The following is a 21,108-nucleotide window of genomic DNA, read 5'->3' as shown; positions in this document are numbered from 1 at the left end:
CTTTGGCTGTCTCCGCTGTCCCTTCATGCTCCATTTTGTGCTGAGAACATAGACTCTGTACTCTGACTGCGTCTTGTCGACTGCCCTTAGCCAGTCTTTCTGATTCCTTGCCATGCTTTATTTCAGACCTTGACTAACACAGCCTTTTTCCAAGAGGTGAACCTGTCATTTCTCTTTCTATTTTCCAGGACACCGTTTCAGTTCATAGACCAAGTTTTTATGCAGATAGATTTTTAAAGTTTATGAATTCCCGAGTTTTCAAGAAAATTCAAGGTAAGGTTATTAAAGTTTCTTGTGTGTAGCACTTGTGACTGATGTCACCATATATCTGTGGAAAGTTTTGTTGGAAAACAATGGGGTTTTTTTTTCTTACTGAAGCGGTAGCAATGACTCATTACGGTTAAATGTCATGATTTAATGATGCCATAATTATTAGCCCATTTTTATATTAAAAGAAAACACAAGCTGAGGTTGTGGAGATGCTCAGTCAGTGAAGTGATATGAAAGGAGGACCCAAGATCAGACCCTTAACTCCCGTGTGCAATTCAGTATAAGCTCTGCACTGGTGAGGGATAGATAGAGAGATTGCTGGAGCTTGCTGGCCAGTCCATCAGCACCATGTTCAATGGGAGATCCTTTCTCAGAATACATACATACGTACATACATGCATGCATACATACACATAATGGAGAGGAATTGAGGAAGACACACAACATCCACCCTTAGGTCTCCATATGCTCACACACATACTATATACAGTTATGCTGTTAAAATACAGATTTACTTATATGTAGCCATTGGCACCAATAGCTTAAAGAAAGCCCATATAGATTTAGCTCAGATGTGGCACTTCCCAGCATGCACAGGGACCCCAGACTGGTCCCCAGCCTGCAAGAAAAGATCTCCTCCTCAAAAAGGAGAAAGTTCTTAAACCAGTATTCTGTTCAAACCGTAAGTAATTAAATAAATAGAACAAACTAAGCCCAAAGCTAATAATAATTATTTTGAATCAAAGTGTGTATGGATTGCTGGTATCTTATTTATCTTTATACTTATGGGGAACTTTCTATGTGCATAGACCAGGCTGGCCTCGAACTCAGAAATCTGCCTGCCTCTGCCTCCCAAGTGCTGGGATTAAAGGCATGTGCCACCACTGCCTGGCTTTATAACACAAATCACAATGAGTTAGTCAGCCCCAAAATCATGACGTTAGTAATCATAATTTTTTTTCTTACAATATTTGCTGCAGTTTGAAAATCCAAAGGAAACTCTGATCATTACTTAAAAGCCCTCTGCCCAGACCCGCCTAGTACAAAGATGTTGGCGTACTTCCTCCTGGACTTTTTTAAGTGCTTTGTGCATTTCTAAAAAGCTGGTGTCCAACAAAGCACGGGACTGGAGATTGCTGTATGCAGGGTTTGACTTGGCACCACACATACAGCACAATGGTGACTCCTTTTAGGCTCCACCCTCTGGGTTTTGCGTATGACTATAATTAGTTTCTCAGATCCTGGAATATTCTAAACATCATTTGGAACTGAAATGCAACATGAAAATTACAAGGGTGTGCCATAACCTTCTAGCCACTCAGTTTGGGGCATTTACATCATTTCTCCTTTTCCTATTTCTAGCTAATATTTTTATGAACATAGTTTCAAATAAATGTTGTGTCTAAATTGGGATTATTTACTTGGGATAGAGTTCAAAATGTCAAAGTAGGATATTAAATATACATCACTACAGAGAAACCAGAGGCAGCCCTCAGCCTGCTGTAGGCTTTTTAAATTATGCCGTTCTGATACGTAGAAAATGTTACTTGGTAGTTTTATTTTCTCAAGTACTGGTTAAGTTCAAGCATTTCTCATGGTTTGTCAGCCACTTATAATTCCCTTGAGAATTAGGCTACGTAATATTTGACCATGTATGTTGGGTGTTTATCATTTTTCCAGATGATTCACATAAGCTCTATGTTTATATAAATCTTCACCTTATTGTTCTGAGACCAGTTTTTATATACAATTGGCTGTCTCAATGGCATCTTAAAATTTATTGTCAAATTGAGATCACCCAATAAATTACATTTTCTGCCCAAGGTTTTCCTGACCTAAGTAAGATGAGCCATAAAGTAGTGTTTATTCAGACTGCAAGTCTCTGGTGTTCAGGCTTGTGGCTCATATTCTCCAAGATTTTCTGCCTCTCTTCCCACCAAGCCAGTACTATATAAAGTTTTAAAAGGACATGGCCCTACACACGCATCCAGTTCTGGAAGAGCCTCCTCCTGGAACCTCCTCACTTTGGTAGCTGGGGTTTTTTTGGTTGATTGGTTGGTTGGTTGGAGTTTTTTTTGGGGGGGGTTGTTTTGTTTTGTTTTTCTTTCCTTAATACAGTACTATATAAACTGGTACTATGGTACCAGTTTATCAATAGCTTCTTTGGTTCCAAAAAATACAGCATGTATTACAGGCTTTCCCAATCTCTGACTTCTGCTTTTAATGTAATAAGTCTTATTTAAAAAGAAAAAGATGAATTGTTTCTATTTAATGTGTATGAGTGTTCGCCTGCCTGTGTTTATGTGCGCCATGTGCATGCAGTGCCCACAGAGGCCAGAAGAGGGAGTCAGAGCTCTAAGTGTCTCTCTTAGTTGAGACTAGCTGAAGTCTTGCATCTATCTCCGAATTCAGCCCATGATGACAGCACACTTCACTAAACCTCTGAAGAACTCCCAAGGCCTTAGTATTCTTATAGAAGTAGTTCAACCTTGTAACTCCTCTGAGGTGTTAGGGACCCCCTGCAGTCCTCAAACCACGACTCATATTCTCTGACTTAGAAATCGAAAGCTACCATAGCAAAGAACGGGAATGTGTCACAGTTCATAAAAGATTAACAAAAGCAGGGGGAGTGTGCCAGCAGGCACCAGTGTGGAGATAATCACTTCTCCCTGGAAAGAAAAAGTGAGCGTTGCTCAACAGAAAACAGAGCAAAGGAAAGCCAGCTTCCTTGGCCACTTAATTATCATTTAAAATCAATTGTGAGCAGCCAAGAGGAATGGCAACATTAGTTGTTTGAACATCCAAAGTCTCCTCTACATTCACACAGATATACATGCATGCACACACACACACACAGGCATGCATGTGTACACATACACATATACACGCATCCATGCACATACATGTGCATGCACACCTTAACCAGAAAATGAAATGCTAAAAGCTAGAAAACCAACCATCAATTAACCAAGTAGAGAAAACAAGAAAGGCCCCTGTGGTTCACTCTCTAGCCCTGTGACCTGGAGCGTACCCACTTTTCTGCCCTCTGTTTCTAGTCCTGTAGAAGGGACAGGCTCCCTCAGACGTTTCAGCAATTTGAGATATGCAATGTGAGTGTTGGCTTCCAGACTAAAGCCTGAGTCCACAAACTTTTTTTTTTTATCATAGTGACAATATTAACCTAAAGCTGCCTGGGAGAGAGCTAAGCCTTCCCTGGAATTGGGGAGATTGCCCTCAGTTCTTCCCTTGTTTGTGAGTCCCGGAGTCCTTCTCCAGTTAAATCTGTCCACAGAAAGCCCTAATGAGCCATGCGATCCAAACTCAGGAGAGTCCCGAAGCTAAGCACGGTGGCTGATCTATTTGCTGCTGGCTCACCCTTTAAGCAAACCTCCAAAGGACTGCTGCCAATAACGAGTTCAGGGGAAGCACAAACAGGTCTCAGCTTCAGTCTTTTCCTCTTTCCTCCAATGAGATTCTCTAGCAATAATCAGCCAAGAAGAGTTACTGTAGGGAAGCCGGAATATAAGCGGTGAAATCAGACTACAACTCAAGCAGTGCCTACCGAAGAGTCCTCTGAAACCACAGGCTTCGGGCGGGCATGGTGGCATGGGGGAGCGCATTTTCCCTAGCCCAGGTTCCCAGCATGCTTCTCGGGTTGGAGAATGCCATTCAGATAGAGATGGAAGTGAACTATACATCTACAAAACCAAGAAGAAAGAAATTTCAGTGGGAAAATCACAAAGAAGCAATCAGAAGTAATGTGGCTAAATCAGGCAATATGAGTATACATACAATCAAACACGGGCACATTTAGAAAGTCCTGTTCCCCAACTAATAAAACCGGGGTCATGAGAACTCTCCACACTACCGTCTGCGTTTACTGACTCTCCCAGCCCTGTGCCAGCAGAAGAAAAACAAAGAGGAGGAGAGGCCGTTCTTTAGCAAAAAAAGAAAAAAATTAAAGTTCACCTCAAATAAGACTATTTCAAAATACAAAGTCCAACTCCCGTGTGTTTTAGAATATTTTTCTTAAAATCAAACCATTCTGAGCAAATAATATAGCCAAAAACAGACGTTTTGATCTCCCTAGCTGTAGATAGATTTGAAATAAGACCTTGGTTTTCTAGTCTCAAATCATTTCTAATAGGTTAACTAATAAGTAGAATATTAAATGTAGAAATCTGAATCTGACTTGGTAAGTTTTATTTCTTTAGTTCTGTGGTAAGGGGGTCTTTGTATTGTTTGGTTTGGTTTGGTTTGGTTTGGTTTGGTTTGGTTTGGTTTGGTTTGGTTTGGTTTATTTTGAGACAGGGATTCAGAGATCTGCCTGCCTCTGCCTCTGCCTCCCAAGAGCCACCATGCCCCAGCATCTGTGGTTGTTTTAAAACAAGATCTTATTGCGTAACCCAGGACTCTTGCCTCAGCCCTCTCAGTTCTGTGACTGCCACTGTGCCTGGCTTTACAGTGTGACATGCCCCACTGTGTCTGGCTTTACAAGGGGACACCACCCTGCTCTGCCTGACTTTATAATTGCTCATCCTTGTTGCCCAGCTCTGAAAGCCTCGCCTTCTAAGAAACGCTGCAACTCCATCGCTGCACTGAAGGCAACCTCCCAGGAGATTGTATCCTCCATCAGCCAGGAATGGAAGGACGAGAAGCGGGATTTGTTAACTGAAGGACAGAGTTTCAGCAGCCTGGATGAAGAAGGTAAACCCTTGTAACTTTCTAAAGCAGAAAAAAAAATTCTAGTAAATTCTACAATTAGTGTAAAGTCACAGTAGAATAATTAGAGACTGTCTGCTCCAAGAGATAAAATGTTACAAGTACACAGAGTACAATAAATTTATATAACTATGAAATGCCATAGAAACAATGCATGCTGTATGATTTATTATAAAAGTAGTAATGCTAAGATATTTAAAGAAAACATCTATCATCCACCTTTTGATGATAACAAATGGTAACGTATTGGTATTTGTTTTCCTAAGTTTTTTTCTGTGTGTGAAGTACAGATACACACCTGCAAATGCACCAGTGTGTACACACATGTCACTAATGTAATAAGTGTGTACACGTATGTCACTAATGTAATAAGTGTGTACACGCATGTCACTAATGTAATAAGTGTGTACACGCATGTCACTAATGTAATAAGCCTTTTCAGCTTATTTAGAGCTGCTTTAGTAAATTTAAAAAAGTGTTGAGACTTGCTCATTTGGCATGAATGTCTTGGATAAACCGAAAGCGATTGATGTGGACTTTTTGTGCCTTTTTTAAGAACTGTGTGTTCTGGAGGTTTGACAATGATGCTCTGTAGACCTTGTATCGTTTTCTTTCCCCGTGGCTTGCTGGCCAGGGCTGCTGATACAGTGGTGAACAGAAGCTGTAACTCTAGGCAGCCTTGCCTAGTCCTGATTTTAAAACAATGTTTCTAATGGTTCACTGTTTAAAACGATGCTTGCTGTATTTCCTTCCAGTTGCCAGTCCAAGAGACTTCTTTTCCTTATTCCTAATATGCCAAAAAGTTTTTTATTAAAAAAGTTTTTAATAAAACAAGAGTACTGAATTTTATTAAATACTTTTATCTATCCACTGAGTTGATAATTTGAATTTTCTATTTTAATCCAATAAGGGGAAGTGATGTTTTATATATTTCTATCAATTACTTCTTAATCTTTTTTGGTTGGTTGGTTGGTGAGTTGGTTTTGTTTTGTTCTTCAAGACAGGTTCTTTTATTTATTTGTTGGTTGGTTGGCTAGTCAGGTTTTGTGTGTGTGTGTGTGTGTGTGTAGCCCTGGAACTCACTCTGTAGACCAGGCTGGCCTTGAACTTACAGAGATCTGACTGCCTCTGCCTCCCACATGCTGGGGTTAGAGGTGCACACCAAGATACCAAGCTCTTTTGGATCATTTGGTTCACAACAAATGTAGACTTTTTAAAATGAGTATATTCTTTGGAGAATCTCTAAATTGTGTTTTCCTACAGAAGATTCAAGACTTCTTGCAGATACCTTCTTCCCCATAGAGTCTTGAGAATAGATCACTGCTTCTATCCTCCTTCTATTTTAGTGTTTGTCTCCTTATATTAAATTGAATTTCTCTATCATATTCTTATGTCTAGAGTTACATCAAAGAGAGTTAATGAATTGCCTATGGGTGGTTGATGTTGTCAACTTAGTGTGTTCTAGAGTCACCTAGGAGACAAACCTCCAGGCCTACCTGTAGCGAATTGTCTAGACTAGTTTAACATCTGAGCACACTTCTGAGAGAGTGTCTTGAATGGGTTAATTGCATCATTCCCTGGGCCTTCTTCATCCTGGTCTGCATAAGAGGGAGAAAGCTAGCTAAGCATACACATTCGTCCCTGTCTGCTTCTTGGGTGCAGAAGAGTATGACCAGCTACCTCACACTCCACTGCTGTGACTCCCCACCATGATGGATGGTTCCCTGGAACTGGGAACCAAAATATAAACGGGCCTTCTCTTCCTGAGTTGCTTTTTTTTTTTTTCAGTTAATTTTGTCACCCCAATAGGACAAGTAACCAGGTCCTTTCTGTATTAACAACAGCAGTTTCTGGTAGATGCCCACTCTGTCCTCTAAGCTACCTTCTGTTGGCCTCTACCTCAGCAGGCTTCCTGATTTCTTATAGGTATCCACAGTTTGAGAAATAGGACAACAACGTTTGTTTTTTTTTTTTAATTACTCTCGTTTTAACAAATACTTTACTTTTTGTTTTCTTTTGTGTTTTAAATGGGAATCTTGTTAGGTTTTTAGGCTGGTCTAGAACTCACAACTAGCCTGTCTCAGACTCCCCAGTAACTAGCTATAGTAAAATTAAATATACTTCACTGCTCCCAGAATTCCTAGAAAGAGAGGAAGTAGTCCACCTGGGATGGGATGTGCACCTGAGATGTGCACCTGGGATGTACACCTGGGATGTGCACCTGGGATGTGCACCTGGGATGTGCACCTGGGATGTACACCTGGGATGTGCACCTGGGATGTACACCNATGTACACCTGGGATGTGCACCTGGGATGTGCACCTGGGATGTGCACCTGGGATGTACACCTGGGATGTGCACCTGGGATGTACACCTGGGATGTGCACCTGGGATGGGTTTAGGGATTTTTTTTCACATGAATTATTGGATCCATTGCTTACATATTTGGGCACTTTTTACATGTTATCTAAACTTCAGTTCAGCATTTCCTGTTCCTGCTCCACTTTCCCTCCATGCTTCTTCCTCCACCTCATCAAATATTCTTCTTCACATCTAAAATTCAGGGGCTGGAAGTAGATTGGTTGTGGGGCATGTGTAGGGTCATAGATTCATCCCAAACTACTATAAAAATAATAAATGGATGGGTGGATAGTTACATACGTACATACATATACCTCAAATTCATCTGGGACCATTTTTCTGTTTTCCATTTACACAAAATACATCACTTGGGACCTTTTGTATGTATCTAGCAATGTCAGAAACACCCCAAGGTTGTACTGTATTCATTAACTCTATTTCAGCTCAGTTTGGTGAAAGATAAGGAATCTGGAGAAGCCAAGAATGGTGGCACATGCCTTTAATCCCAACACTCACAAGGCAGAAACAGACAGATCTCTGAGTTCCAGACCAGCTCAGTCTATATAGTGAGATCCAGGACACGCAGGGCTATATAATAAGACCCTGTATCAAAAAGAGAGGGGGGAAATTTGTATGGATTCTAGATGGCTCCAGGCCCAGGTCATTGCTGAGCCTGGATGGTTCACCATTCCTGAGAGTGGAAGGCCATGACATAAATTCTTCCTTGGACTCCTAAAATTTTAAATAGAAATAAGAATTTTCTCACTTTGAAAAGGGCAAGCTTGCTATTAAAAGAAGATGTTAAGAAGAGGCCTGGTTTGTGTCCAGAAGTCTGTGCGGGCTCATGTGGGATGGAGATGACACTGGCTGTTGTTTTGTTAAAGTGCTTGTTTATGTCCCTTAAAATCTGCCTCTCATACGGAGGGCAAAGCAGTCCTTTATGTTCAGGCATCTGCTAGCCATCCTTTTAATCTCCACCGAATTATCTCCTTAAGCTCCTAGGAGTTTTTATGCCATCGTTTTGAAAGAGTAAATCACTTTATTAGGTTTTTAAAAGAGCATCCCTAATGTCATTTCCATAAGCCATTTTGGAAATTAAGGTCATTTCCTTTCTGTCTAACCTGTTTGCAAGCAGCTATTTTTACACTTCTGTTGTACTTCAGAAGAGCTCGGTTAATTCATAATTTCATTTGCAGCCTGAGACATGAGATAAACGTTTTTGACTCATTTAAGTTATTACAGACCTAAAGAGGCTTGTGCTACTGAGATTCACGAGTGCATCTTTGTCTTTACTCCTCCAGCCCTGGGATCCCGACACAGGCCCGACCTGGTACCCAGCACTCCATCATTATTTGAAGCTGCTTCCTTAGCGACCACAATATCATCTTCTTCCTTATATGTCGGCGAAAACTATCCACATGACAGGACCACCCTTTACTCAAACAGGTAACATTCAGCACCGCCAGCTTTGTCCATCAAGCTGTTACTCAGACAACCTAGGGGCTAAAGCAGTACCTTAGAGATGACGTCCCTAGCAACCAGATGTGCCTGTCCCTGCCTCATGTGCCTTAGAGATGGTGTCCTTAGCAACCAGATGTGCCTGTCCCTGCCTCATGTGCCTTAGAGATGGTGTCCTTAGCAACCAGATGTGCCTGTCCCTGCCTCATGTGCTTTATTTATTTTTGCTGTTGCAGAAACACATTTAAAGAAAAACACTTCTTTTTCCCTTTGCCACTAATCATTACATTTTTGTAAAAATAAGTTATAAACAGTTATACACTTGACTCCATGCAAAAAGACAAAATTTTCATCATTTTTGGTGAGGTGTGTGTGTCTGTGTGCACGTTTGCGCATACGTATGTGGCCATTCACAAGTGTGAACTTGATCTGCATGTGCCGTGTACATGTGGAATTCAAAGGACGACCTCATGTGTGCCAGTTGTCATCTTCCACCTTTTTTTGTGACAGTGTCTCTGTTTTCCTGCCTCATAAGCGAAGTTCCTTGGCCCAGGAGCTGCCAAGAGTCTCCTGTCTGCCTCCAAGATTGTGGAAGTCGAAGTGCACTTGCTTTGTGTCGCCTTTTACACGGGCTCTGGGGAGTCAAACTCAGGTCCTCACCTTTGCTTGAGTAGCAAATGCTTTCTCTCCAGTGAGCCGTGTTCATAGCTTTCTACCCACCTCTGCCTCCTGTTTTTGAGACAAGGGCTCAATGTAGCACAAGCCAGCCTTAAACTTACATTCATGGTATGTGTCGTTCATTAGTCATACTCAGTCATGCCCATCAGTACTCTCGAATATATGTGTGTGTGTGTGTGTGTACATACATACATATATACATATATACATATATACATATATACATTTATTTATTTATTTATTTATTTATTTATTTATTTATTTATTTGCTAATATTGCTATGGATTGAACTCAGGGCCTCAGGAGCGCTCAGCAAGCACTCTGTGACTTTGCTACAGATTCCATGAGCAGATTCTTTAAAATAACCTCTCTAAATACATATTACTCATGTAGCTACAAAGACACTTCGTGCATTGTTTTGTAGGTGAGACCTTAATGACTAAGGTAAAAAGAATGTATCCATGGCTTTCAGAGCCGCCACATCTGTGAGTCCAGAGTTCGGTTTGGTGGCTGCTTACCAGTTGTATCTTGTTGCTCTGCCTTCCTCTTGGCTGCATAGAAGAGTCCAGACTGTTGGGTAGCAAATGGGGCAACACTGGCTCTGGAGAAGCGAACAAGTGTGAGACAGAGGGGCTTGGTTTGGATCGCTTCACCTGCAGAATCACCAGAAAGCTTCCTCTGTAGATGACTTAAGTCACTTTGTACATAAAGTACATAAAGTACATAAAGGATATTTGACTCTCCCAGCTTTCTAGGTTTGAAGAAATTCAATGTGACATATAATAGCTTAATATGAGTGCAGGCCATGAATGTTTAAATTTGGTTTCTCAGTCAAGCCCCTCGATGTATGGTGCAGCAGATGCAGGGGGCTGTACCCCATGAGTGTGACACTCGGAGGGTAGCAGAAAAGTCACAGCAAGGTCTCAGCAACGTTAAGAACAGTTCTCATAACAATGGTACTTCTTTATAGTTTGCTACTATGGCCATTATCAGGAGCGTATCATTCAATGCACTCTTGAATCACTTCCTGAAATTTCCAGCACTGAGAGAATGGTATTTGGGGTTGGGGTTTTGGAATGGTTGTGGTTCTTGGTGGTGGTGGTGGTGGTGGTGGTGGTGGTGATGGTGGGTGGGTAAGTGGTTTGTTGATATCAGAAGGGTTCTTAAGTGCTTTATCTCTTGGTAAGAGCTATTAAACTCCTGAGCATTCACAGGGATTCTTCAGGCTCTGGCCTCCCCCTGAAGCCAGTCCTGTGGCCAGATAGAGTCTAGCTACCTCTCCACGCCCACCCGTCCAGCTGTGCACTCTGGGCACTGTGCTCTAATTTTGCACATCTTCTCTCCTGCTGATGCTAGCTCACCTCCAGATGTGCATGTGGGAAATGGACCAGTGAGCCTTCTGTCTATAATACTCCGAGAGTCTTTCCCCTCTCTTTGGTGCTCCGTTGCTTTAAGCAGTTTTCTCTGGCACTCTACTGTGGTATTTGGGATCTCATACTTAGCTAACAGTCAGGGTCCAGTTGCAAGAACTAAACATGGACTCCATCGGAAGCGGAAGGGAGGAGCTGGGTGTTTGCATTGTGTGAGGGGAGGGAGGCCCAGAGGCATTGATCAGTCATGGCCACTCCACTGAGCCCACCCTCCTGCAGCTGGGTGGTACTCAACCTCTCACAGAGACAACTGGGAAAGCATTTCTGAGATGCCAGGACGTCCTTACAAGAAGCCAACTAGGAAGCTCAGGCAGTTTCACTTTTCCTGACACTTCTCAGCTGGTGAGGAGACCTGAGGACCCTCCGGGCGCCACCCTCTCTGCTTCATCCTCTTGCCTGTCTCCTGCCTGCTCTCCCCACAGGCGTTTCTGCTGTTAGTCTTCTGGTGTACAAAAAGCTGGAAGATCTACCACAGTTACCTTCTCCTTAGGGAAATCATGAGGATCAGAGACTCAGGGCTAAAAAACCCTGAAGAGAAATAATAGCCCGAGGAGCCCTGGGAGTGAACACCCCTGAATGCTTAACCCACCGAGCTCAGCCCTGCTTATTTAGCAGGGAAAGCTAATCGGCAGAACTGTCCATATCATGGTTGTCTTATTTCTTTAGTGCTGTACATGGTATTTCTTGAAGTCAGAATTGACATGATCCTAAGTGTCTCATCTGGCTTAACTAAGTTTTAAAACCAAATACAGACAGCCTGGGGAGAAAATGCATCAAACAAGGAAAGGGAAAGTACATCAAATATTGACATTGTAATTTACAGCTGAGATTTTTTCTGTTTCGCTGTGAGTCATATTTCTGTTCCAAGTGGCCTGCTTTCTCATTTAAACACGTTATCCTTATCTGTGCTCATATAAGCTATAAATACTTCAAGTATCTGCTGTCGTCCTCTGTGTCTTTAGAGCCCTTAACGTTGAGACATTGAACGGCATCCAGAGACATCCACACCTAAATTATGTATTGCAGTAGGAAATGGCTGTCTCTAGAATTCTTTTTAGACGATCATTCTTTGTGACTTTTAAAGTTCCACTGGTTTCTTTGAATCTGGTTTGTTAAGTATACTCTCAAAATTGACTAGGGAGCAAAGAAAAAAGTTATGATGCCTTAAAAGTATATTTTTAACTGCTGATTGAGAGTATGTTCTCTATGTTTCTCTCTCCCTCTCCCCCCCCCCTCTCTGTTGGGTGGAAGGTATATACATATGTATGTACGTATCTGTCTTTCGAAAAGTCAGGAATCCGCCTGCCTTTGCCTCCCTGGTGCTAGAAATCTGAACTTGGGTCCTTGTGCTGCTTGCTTGGCAAGCACTTTACCAACTGGGCAGCCTCCCCAGCTCCAGAAGTCCATATTTAAAGGCTCTACTACATGATCTCAGATTAGAGCATGCGGCTCACAGGAAACAAAGACACGCCATCAGTGGCCTGCCTCAAAAACAAATCATAGGTGTGTAAATTTGAATTCCTGGTACTTGAATTTTTCTCTCCTACTAAGAAATCTGTTCTTCGAAAGGAGATATGAACTGAGTGCCAACAACTAGAGGGGCAAATAGGTTTTATCTGCAAACTAAGAGCAATTCAACTTAATGCTGTGAAATAAGTTATGTACATGACTATTCATTCTCACCAGGATTCCCTGCACAGTTGGGAGCAAAGCTGGGGCTCTGTTTATGCATACAGGTTGAAAGCTCACTTCACCCCAATGCAGCTGTGCTCCCCCATCACAGAAGCCCTTACCAGCATCACTGTGGTAGCTAGTCTCATGTATTTGCCCATGTTTTCCTGGTGGCTCTCTCTAACATCTGGTCCACTATAAAGATGTGGAGTTTTATGAGAAGAGCAGATACCATAGGAGAAGCAACTGGCTATGATGGGAGCCAGCTGGCAAAACCTTCCTAACTGATGAGTCCAGCAGCTAGATCTCAGGCTGCTGATTCGGAAGGTCTGACAGCAGTCCTGAGCCCTCTTCTTCCCACATGAGTATTGTCAACCTAGGAGCCAATGAGCTGATTCCTGCAGCTATGAGTCTCTTCTCCCAAACTGGTCAGATTAAAGCCATGGCATGAGAGCCAGCCATGCTAAAGTAGGTGAGAGACCCCTTGTTTTACTTAGGGTTTCCGTTGCTGTAAAGAGACACCATGACCAAGACAACTTTTCTGAAAGAAAACATTTAATTAGGTCTGGCTTACAGTTTCAGAGGTTCAGTCCATTATCATTATGGCTGGAAGCATGGCAGTGTACAGGCAGACCTGGTGCTGGAAGAGCTGAGAGTTCTACATCTTGATCCATAGGCAGCAGATGGAGACTGTGTACCAAACTGGGGATATCTTGAGTATATATGAGACCTCAGAGCCTGCCTCCATAATAACACACTTCCTCCAACAAGGCCAATATACTCCAACAAAGCCACACCTCCTAATAGTACCACTCCCTATGAGCCAAACATTCAAACACATGAGTCTACAAGGCCATACGCATTCAAACTACCATACCTTTCTTTAGAATAGTCTAAGAGATCAGGAAACAGCTATACAGAGTTCTGGGGTCATAGTAAGTCTGCTAGTAAGAGTCCAATTGGAACCCAGAGCTCCAGGGTGTAAGCCTCCTGTTCTTTCCCTGAGCCACCCTTGCATCAAGGACTACAAAGACTTGATCTTCTTGTGTGCTATAGGCAGCATTGGTTGTCTACCTTTTTCCTTAACATCAGCTCTGGCCCTGGATTTGTGCTACCTTGCTTTGCTACATAATAACTAAAAAATCTGTAATGAACAAAGTGGCAGGCTTACTTTAGTGTCTGCCTATGCTGGTCTAGAGGTCATTGGCTACTTTTATTAAAAACATTGTTGTTCTGGACTGTTTTTTTTTTTCTATTGTGGTTTCAGTCGCATTTCAATTCATCAATAAGTATATAATAAAAATGCTTTTTAAGGTATGTGATATTAATTTGAGTTCATAAGGAAACTGACATGGCACTTTTTTTTTGAATCATTAAGAAATATATTCAAGGGGCTGGAGAGATGGCTCAGTGGTTAAGAGCACTGACTGCTCTTCCAAAGGTCCTGAGTTCAAATCCCAGCAACCACGTGGTGGCTCACAACCATCTGTAACAAGATCTGATTCCCTCTTATGGAATGTCTGAAGACAGCTACAGTGGACTTACATATAATAAATAAATAGATAGATAGATAGATAGATAGATAGATAGATAGATAGATAGATCTAAAAAAAAGAAATATATTCAAAAGCTCTTATATGATACCACCTGACATAGCGAGAGAGTATTTCAAATGCATTATATATCTGTGTACATTGTCTAACAATCAGTTTACTTAAAAAAGAATATCAGTGTTTCTAGGAGAGAAATTATTTTGTCAGTAAGTATATTTTAAAAACTTCAAAATAGCAAATAAAAACTCTGTGAAGTTAAACATTAAGAAACTGCTAATTTCAAGCACGGTGGGGAAAATTATCAATAATACGTCCATGATGTTTGTAGAACATGATTTTAATATTTTCAACTGTTAATATTCAACAAATAGAATGGCACTTCTTTTCTTTCCACCTTCCCTGGGTGGACTTGAAACTGCTACTCTGCCCACTGAGAAGTGACTCTTGGTAGGAAACCTGTTTGGTTTAGAAAGACTTGTATCTGTGCTCAGTGGTAGCAGGATTCAGAGGAACCTAGGTGACTAGGTAGAATATGACTGAGTGGGGGTGCCAAGGTGTACTCGGATTCCAGATCTTTCCCTAACCCTGTTATGGGCAGAACATACTACAGTGTTTCTGTGCTTGTTACACCTACCTGCTGGACCCAGACCCCAATCCAGGACTGTCCAGCCCCTCGGGTGATATGGCCTTTGGATGATAGATTTTCAGTCTGGACTCTCTAGACTTTTTGGGCTTTTCTTGCTTCTTCCTCTGGTGTCTTCAGCCTTGGAGACAGTCTTGCTTACTCTCCTGCCTCAGGTATTTCTCTTGCTTTTTCATCATAGTAAATCACCACTTGGAACTTCAGCCCTCAACCTGTCCCTTCTGGCCACGGAACACTGGGCAACTAATTTACTCTTGTTTTGTTTTGTTTTGTTTTTTGTTTTTTCGAGACAGGGTTTCTCTGTGTAGCCCTGGCTGTCCTGGCACTCACTTTTTAGACCAGGCTGGCCTCGAACTCAGAAATCCGCCTGCCTCTGCCTCCTGAGTGCTGGGACTAAAGGCGTGCGCCACCACGCCCGGCTTTAATTTACTCTTATGTGCCATAGTTTTTTCATCCGTAAGAGGTTCCCATTTGTAATGAGTAAATTATACCCTGCTCCAAAAGGATTGCTTCAAAGAGGAACTGAAATAATGATCAGAAAGCAATGATCATGTCTCCTGGAGCATCCCACCATGAAATCCTTTGTTAGCATAAATAACCAAGCACTTCGAGGCGTGAACACCCTGGAGCTTCCTCCCACATCCCCCCTGCGGGAAGCAAAATGTACTTGTTTTGGTAGAAAGCATCAGAGGATACTTTGCGACTCAGAAGCCAGCCAAGAAACTAGAGAACCCGCTTGGAATTTTAAAGTGAGTGGATTTAGAGGGTGCAGGGAGGCTGGAAGAGTGGGGATGGAGAGGTGGCGGAAACTCAAGACATCCCCAGAGGAATCAGCTCCCACCAGACCCCTGCTACCTGGGACCTTCAGCCACCTTCCAAGCAGGGTCAGTGGAGGATGCCGACAGCTGAGATAGCGGCAGGAACAGAGCCAATACTAGAGACACTGCACACATAAGGAAGGAGAATAATGAGGGAGAAGGGAGCCAGGGCCTTCTGTCCTCACCTCCTCATCTGTGTCCGGCCACATCTCAACTGGTGAGACCTGGCAACGGGAAATCTTTGGTGCTGTCTGCCCTAGGATGGAGGCCTCAGAGTGGCAAAGTATACTGCAGAGCTGATACAAATAATAAAATAAACAAACATAAAAAAAACAAAAACCGGGTTCCTGTAACATCTTTTTTTAAAAGAAAAAAGATGAGAAGCGGGTGGGGAGAGAATTCCAGGCATCAAAGCCTTCTACAAAGGAGAGCATACACAGGAAGCGAAATCCACTTCAACTCCTACATGACGAACCACCACGGAGCCTGTTTATTAACATGCCAATGTAATCGTTGTATGTAAAGTAGCTGCAATTTTTCTAATGATCTGTGCAATTAGACTCCGCAGTATTTACCAAAGTGTCTGGCTTTCCCAGGTGCCGTGCCAGAGTGGATGCTGCTTATAAATACCCTCTTAGCTAATTCCAGGCCCATGGAATAGACAAAGCACTTTGTTAGCTCCAGAATTCATCAGGGAGGTCTGATGGGCCCTTGGAGCCCAGGTAAGGCTGCAGGCACAGTGAGCAAGGAGAAGAGCTGCCGTGCACATTCTGGCTTCTGGACCTAAGACCCTAACCCATGCCATCAGCTGTCTGTAACTTAGTCTGGAGCAAGGAAATGCAGTGTCCCTAATATCTTCTGAGAAAATAGATCACCAAACGAAACTTCATATTCCCAGGATCCTGAAGTAAAGACTTCCAAGAATATCTGCTGGGACGAGGACTTCACCAGCCATGCTAGGGCTCCCAGGGGCTCTGAGGGAGGCCTAGAGTGTGGCTCCAGGTGTAGCTGTGGCATGCAGAGCACATCCAACCCTGACAAAAGCTTCGAGATGTGCCTGTTCGTTTTGCTTCTCCTGTGTCCCCAGAAAGCTAAGGGAAGACCGTGGATTTCTGTCACGTCTGCTGCACCTGGATTTTACCAGATGGCTGCCTTTTTTTTTCTTTTCATTTTTATAAACTATAGAACTGCTTGTGAAGTGATTGGCTATTCAAATGTCTGTCACGGTTTCCGAATGGGCCGAAAAGTGAAGTGATTTTTTTTTTCAGATACATGACATTTTATGAACAGTAGGGCTCAGAAGTAATTTGAGAATACTTTTTTTTTTTAAGGGATTGGTATGTGGTATTGTTTCTAGGTCCCTTTCATACATTAGTAAGATTCTTTCCATGAGTCCAATTTGTAAGTAAGCCATATTGCCAAAAAGGAGGAAGAGTGGGTGGTGACTCTGTTGACCAGACTTTAGAGAGATGGAGATGGAGATGGATCGATAGCTAAGAGTACCTATTGTTCTTGTAGAAGGCTCAGTTCACCAGCATACTCAGCTCCAGGGCCTGACTCCTTTAGCCTCTCTGAGCACCTGCACTCACATGTACTGCACTGCACACAGACACACACATACAAGTGATTAAAAATAACACATTTATGCCAGATGGGGTGACACACACCTTAAATCCCAGTCCTTAGGAGGCTCAGTTCCCAGTGAGCTTGGTCTGCACAGGCAATTCCAGGTCATCCAGCCATCCAGGGCTATCCAGAGAGACCTTGTCTTTAAAAGAATGAAGCATGCTTTGTTTTCATTGTCTTGGCTTTCAAATCTTGGCACTAAAAAAAACAAAAAACAAAAAAAAAAAACTAAATCATGGACTGAGGCAGGCTAATCTCTGTGAGGTGAAGGACAGCCTGGTCTATGTAAGAAGTTCTAGGCCGGCCATAGCTACATCGTGAGACCCCGTCTCACAAAAATAAATAAATAAATAAATAAAAATTTTAAAAATACCTTTCCCCCTTGGCTGCAAGGGAAATGTGTTGCAGTGGACTATCTCTGTCAGCTCTCCAGATGTCTGGCTTCCCTCCCTGGCCTTCTAGAGAACTCCTTGTGCTTGGGTTCTGCCCAAACAGGGTCATTGAGGGCTTCTTATACACATGGGACGGGGGGGGGGGGGGGGGAGTGACTGTGGCAAAGCAGAAACTCCATGATGGAGCTGTGGCACACCCAGGCTCCTTCAGGGATTTAATGTGTGATACATTATCTGAAATACAAAGCATAACAAAATGCCTGTGTTTGCAGATTATGTTAAGAGCAGGACCTCAGTCCCTTTACTCAGGGACTTTAGTTGCAAAAATACTAAAGTCAAAAGTACCTTTGACTCTGGCCACTATGAAATGTGTGTCCCAGCTCAGGGCCAAAATGCTTTTCTGCTCCCCAGCTGTCCTTGATTGCCCTTCTTCTGAGGTCCTTGGTTATAGCTAAACAGAGACAGTCTTTAATCGCCTTGGGTTTCACCGCCTCTTTTTGTTCTATGTGAGGGTCACTTTGGGCCTTCCGGGCCCTTAGAAGCCCCCGTCTCGGTCCTGCCCTTTTGAATCTGTCCATTTGGCTAGTCTACCTGACAGCTGGCTGCTTCCTTTGAGGAAGCTGGGTGTATACATGGTAGCTTCCTACTCTGGACAGCTCCTGATCACGTGGTCTTTCAGAGCATAACACCAGACCCGGATAATCCCTGCCAATCCAGCTGCCTCCAGTACCTTAGCTTTTCTTCAACATGGTCCCCACTGGCCCACCTATCATAATCCCTCAATGTAGTTCTTCTATCCCGCAGTAGTGAGTGGTGAGTGTCTGAGCTTGCACTCCATGGTGGGTGAACTCCTGTTACCCATCCAGCTCCCTCCCCTCCATCCAGGGGACTTCCGGTGCAGGATGTTGCCTGAAGCCCCCGTCAAGTTTCGTTTCTTTGACAAATATACAGGAAGAGGAACCAACATAATTTCGTCCAACATAGGAATAAAGTAGATCCATTTCCTGGTTAGTCTTGCTGCTATCTGTGGGATCCGCGCCACAGATGTCTTCTTTGTTTAGATTTAGTTGATCACTGGGGGAGGGGGGTGAATGCCTGCTACCCACCGTCACTAACTTCAGAGACATGCTCCTGCCTGGCCCCTGTAAGCCAAATGCACCCACTGTCCCTGCCTGCTTTGGGTTTTTATTTATGAGAAGATCTAGAGACTTAGGTAAAATCAATAATAGAATAGAAGGTGGTGATAAACTCCCAGGCTAGAGTAATAGTAACCAAGATGCAATTACTATCTGTCTGTTTTCTGTGATAAGAAAAGATGAAATATGTAAATGATAGAAGCTTATTATCTTTCTGCCCCACGTTGAAAAGGAATGTTTGGAATGTCACAAAAGAATTAAAATAATCGGGACTTATTTATTAAAAAAAAAATAGTTTGGCTAAAATGTAAATGTCTACCCTGATTGCTACTTGGGAAAAGATGGTGGCATTTCTCTTTTCTTTTTCTCTTCAAGCCTTAAGAATGTCTCTGAGTCTTTAAGCATTTAATCTGCAAGAAGTCATTTTTTTTCTTTTATTTATCTGTGGGTGCATCTGGATTGGTGCCTGCTATATACAATCTACTGTTGTTGCTGGATGTTGTCTGTCTTGCGGCTAAGTGGGCAGGGGAGTGGGCAGCATTCCAGGATCCGGTCTAATCTTATTTGGGAAATGAAGTGTTAACATGTTAACTATTATGCCCACTCCCAGTAGAAAGCTCACTCTAATCCTGGACCTTTGGAGATGGAAGGAACCCTTTGACATCATGTCATTATCAATCCTTCCATTTATTTCCTTTTGTATCAAACTTATGTGCAGACACACAAGTGCACACACACACACACACAAACTTGTACACACACACAAAAAAAAATGTGCAGTGTTCAGCAGTCAGATGGCTCTATAAAATTTACAAGGAGAAGGAACAGGGCTCTGTCCACCTCCACGTGGGTTTTGCTCCTCGGATGCTGTGTCTTCAGCTCTTTGGGCTAATCCCTCCCTAGTTACATCTGCATCACTAAGTAGCATGAGCAGGCTGCTGTTTCTGCATCTTTCTTTTGTGCATTGGCTGATAACATCTCCCTGTAGAGAGTAAACTTAGCTGCCTTTTCTTAACCCCACACCTACCACATCCATGAATTCTCCCTGCCTCTATGGACACCCTTCTTGCCTTCCCATCTTCTAGAATAGTTCTGTCATGATTATGCTCTCTGGTCAATTCTGAGTATTTGTCATAGCTTTGCAAATACTATATTATACATGTTGATATCTGAAAGGGATTGGAATTCCAGATACGAAAATCTATGGATGCTCTTATATGCATCCCTTCTATGAAATGCAGTGTTTGCATATTGCCTGTACACACCCTTCTATGTACTTTGTATCATTCCTGGGGTACATATAGAACCCGCCAAGATTTAAGTTCTATATAAATAGCTGTTTTACTCCATTGCTTATAAAATAAAGATGGGGGGGAGGTTAAGATGAAATTTTTTTTTCTAAAAATTTTCAAACCTGTCAGTTGGGTCTGAAGTTTCCACATCTGCAGAACATAGAACCTAACTGTGCTGTGGTTGTTTGGGGAGTTTGGTGATGGTGGTGGTGGTGGTGGTAGTGGTGGTGGTGGTGGTGGTGGGGTGGTGGGTTTTTTTTTTTTTTAATCTCCCATGTCCCAAATAGGCAATCCTCTTGTTTGCTTTGTCATCTGTTTAATCTTGCACATGGAGGCCAAGTACTTGCTCTATCACTGAGGCACACCCCCAGTCCTGGTTTACTGGTTTTTAATATATTTGTCTTTATCAAACTTCAAACTCTTTACATTGTCATTGGCCTATAGAAGTTTTCTCAGAGCCTCTGATCTGTCCCAGTCTGGACTGGTGGCTTCTAGGGCCATTCCTATGGAACCTTCTTTCTCCATCCTTCTGATTACCCTAGGCACCTCTCATCCGCCGTGTCTCCCCTGCGCTGACTCCTGGTTTTCCTGGATAGCCTATTGTTTTCATTCTATCCGTGCACACCTCCTTTGCTTTCCCACCAGTGTGTCAGGTTTCCTGAGGTGTTGCTTCTGTGCTGGCTTGTTCTCACTTGACCTGCTGAGCCATCAGAAGCTCTCTTGAGTCTGCACACAGAGAAGGGGTTAAGGGTCCCTGACATTTTTCTCCTATGTTTACTTTCGCTTCCCACAGTTTCTCTTATACATGTAGGTACCTTGTAGATTTGTCCTCCAATTGTATTTACATTTTATCCTCAATTTCACTCATCTTTGTCCCACTATACCTCAGCTTTATCTTCTAATCAGTCCATTGAGTTTTTAATTTCCATTCCCATGTGTCTTAGTCAGGGTTTGTATTCCTGAACAAAACATCATGACCAAGAAGCAAGCTGGGGAGGAAAGGGTTTATTCAGCTTACACTTCCACATTGCTGTTCATCACCAAAGAAAGTCAGGACT

General features: G+C 42.7%; 1 protein-coding gene across 2 annotated transcripts in view; it reads left to right on the top strand.

The window, feature by feature from the left end:
- Positions 1–21,108, top strand: part of Pip5k1b (phosphatidylinositol-4-phosphate 5-kinase type 1 beta) — a 240,508-nt gene that overhangs the window by 180,749 nt on the left and 38,651 nt on the right. For both annotated transcript variants that reach the window (XM_029472656.1, XM_021151691.2), the window contains exons 11-13: positions 189–273; positions 4,822–4,977; positions 8,655–8,799. In XM_029472656.1, coding sequence (XP_029328516.1) covers positions 189–273; positions 4,822–4,977; positions 8,655–8,799 — 386 coding nt within the window. The remainder of the gene's footprint in view (positions 1–188; positions 274–4,821; positions 4,978–8,654; positions 8,800–21,108) is intronic.

Source organism: Mus caroli, chromosome 19, assembly GCF_900094665.2.
Source record: "Mus caroli chromosome 19, CAROLI_EIJ_v1.1, whole genome shotgun sequence".
Lineage (NCBI taxonomy): Eukaryota > Metazoa > Chordata > Mammalia > Rodentia > Muridae > Mus > Mus caroli.
This window is presented reverse-complemented; position numbering and strand designations above follow the sequence as displayed.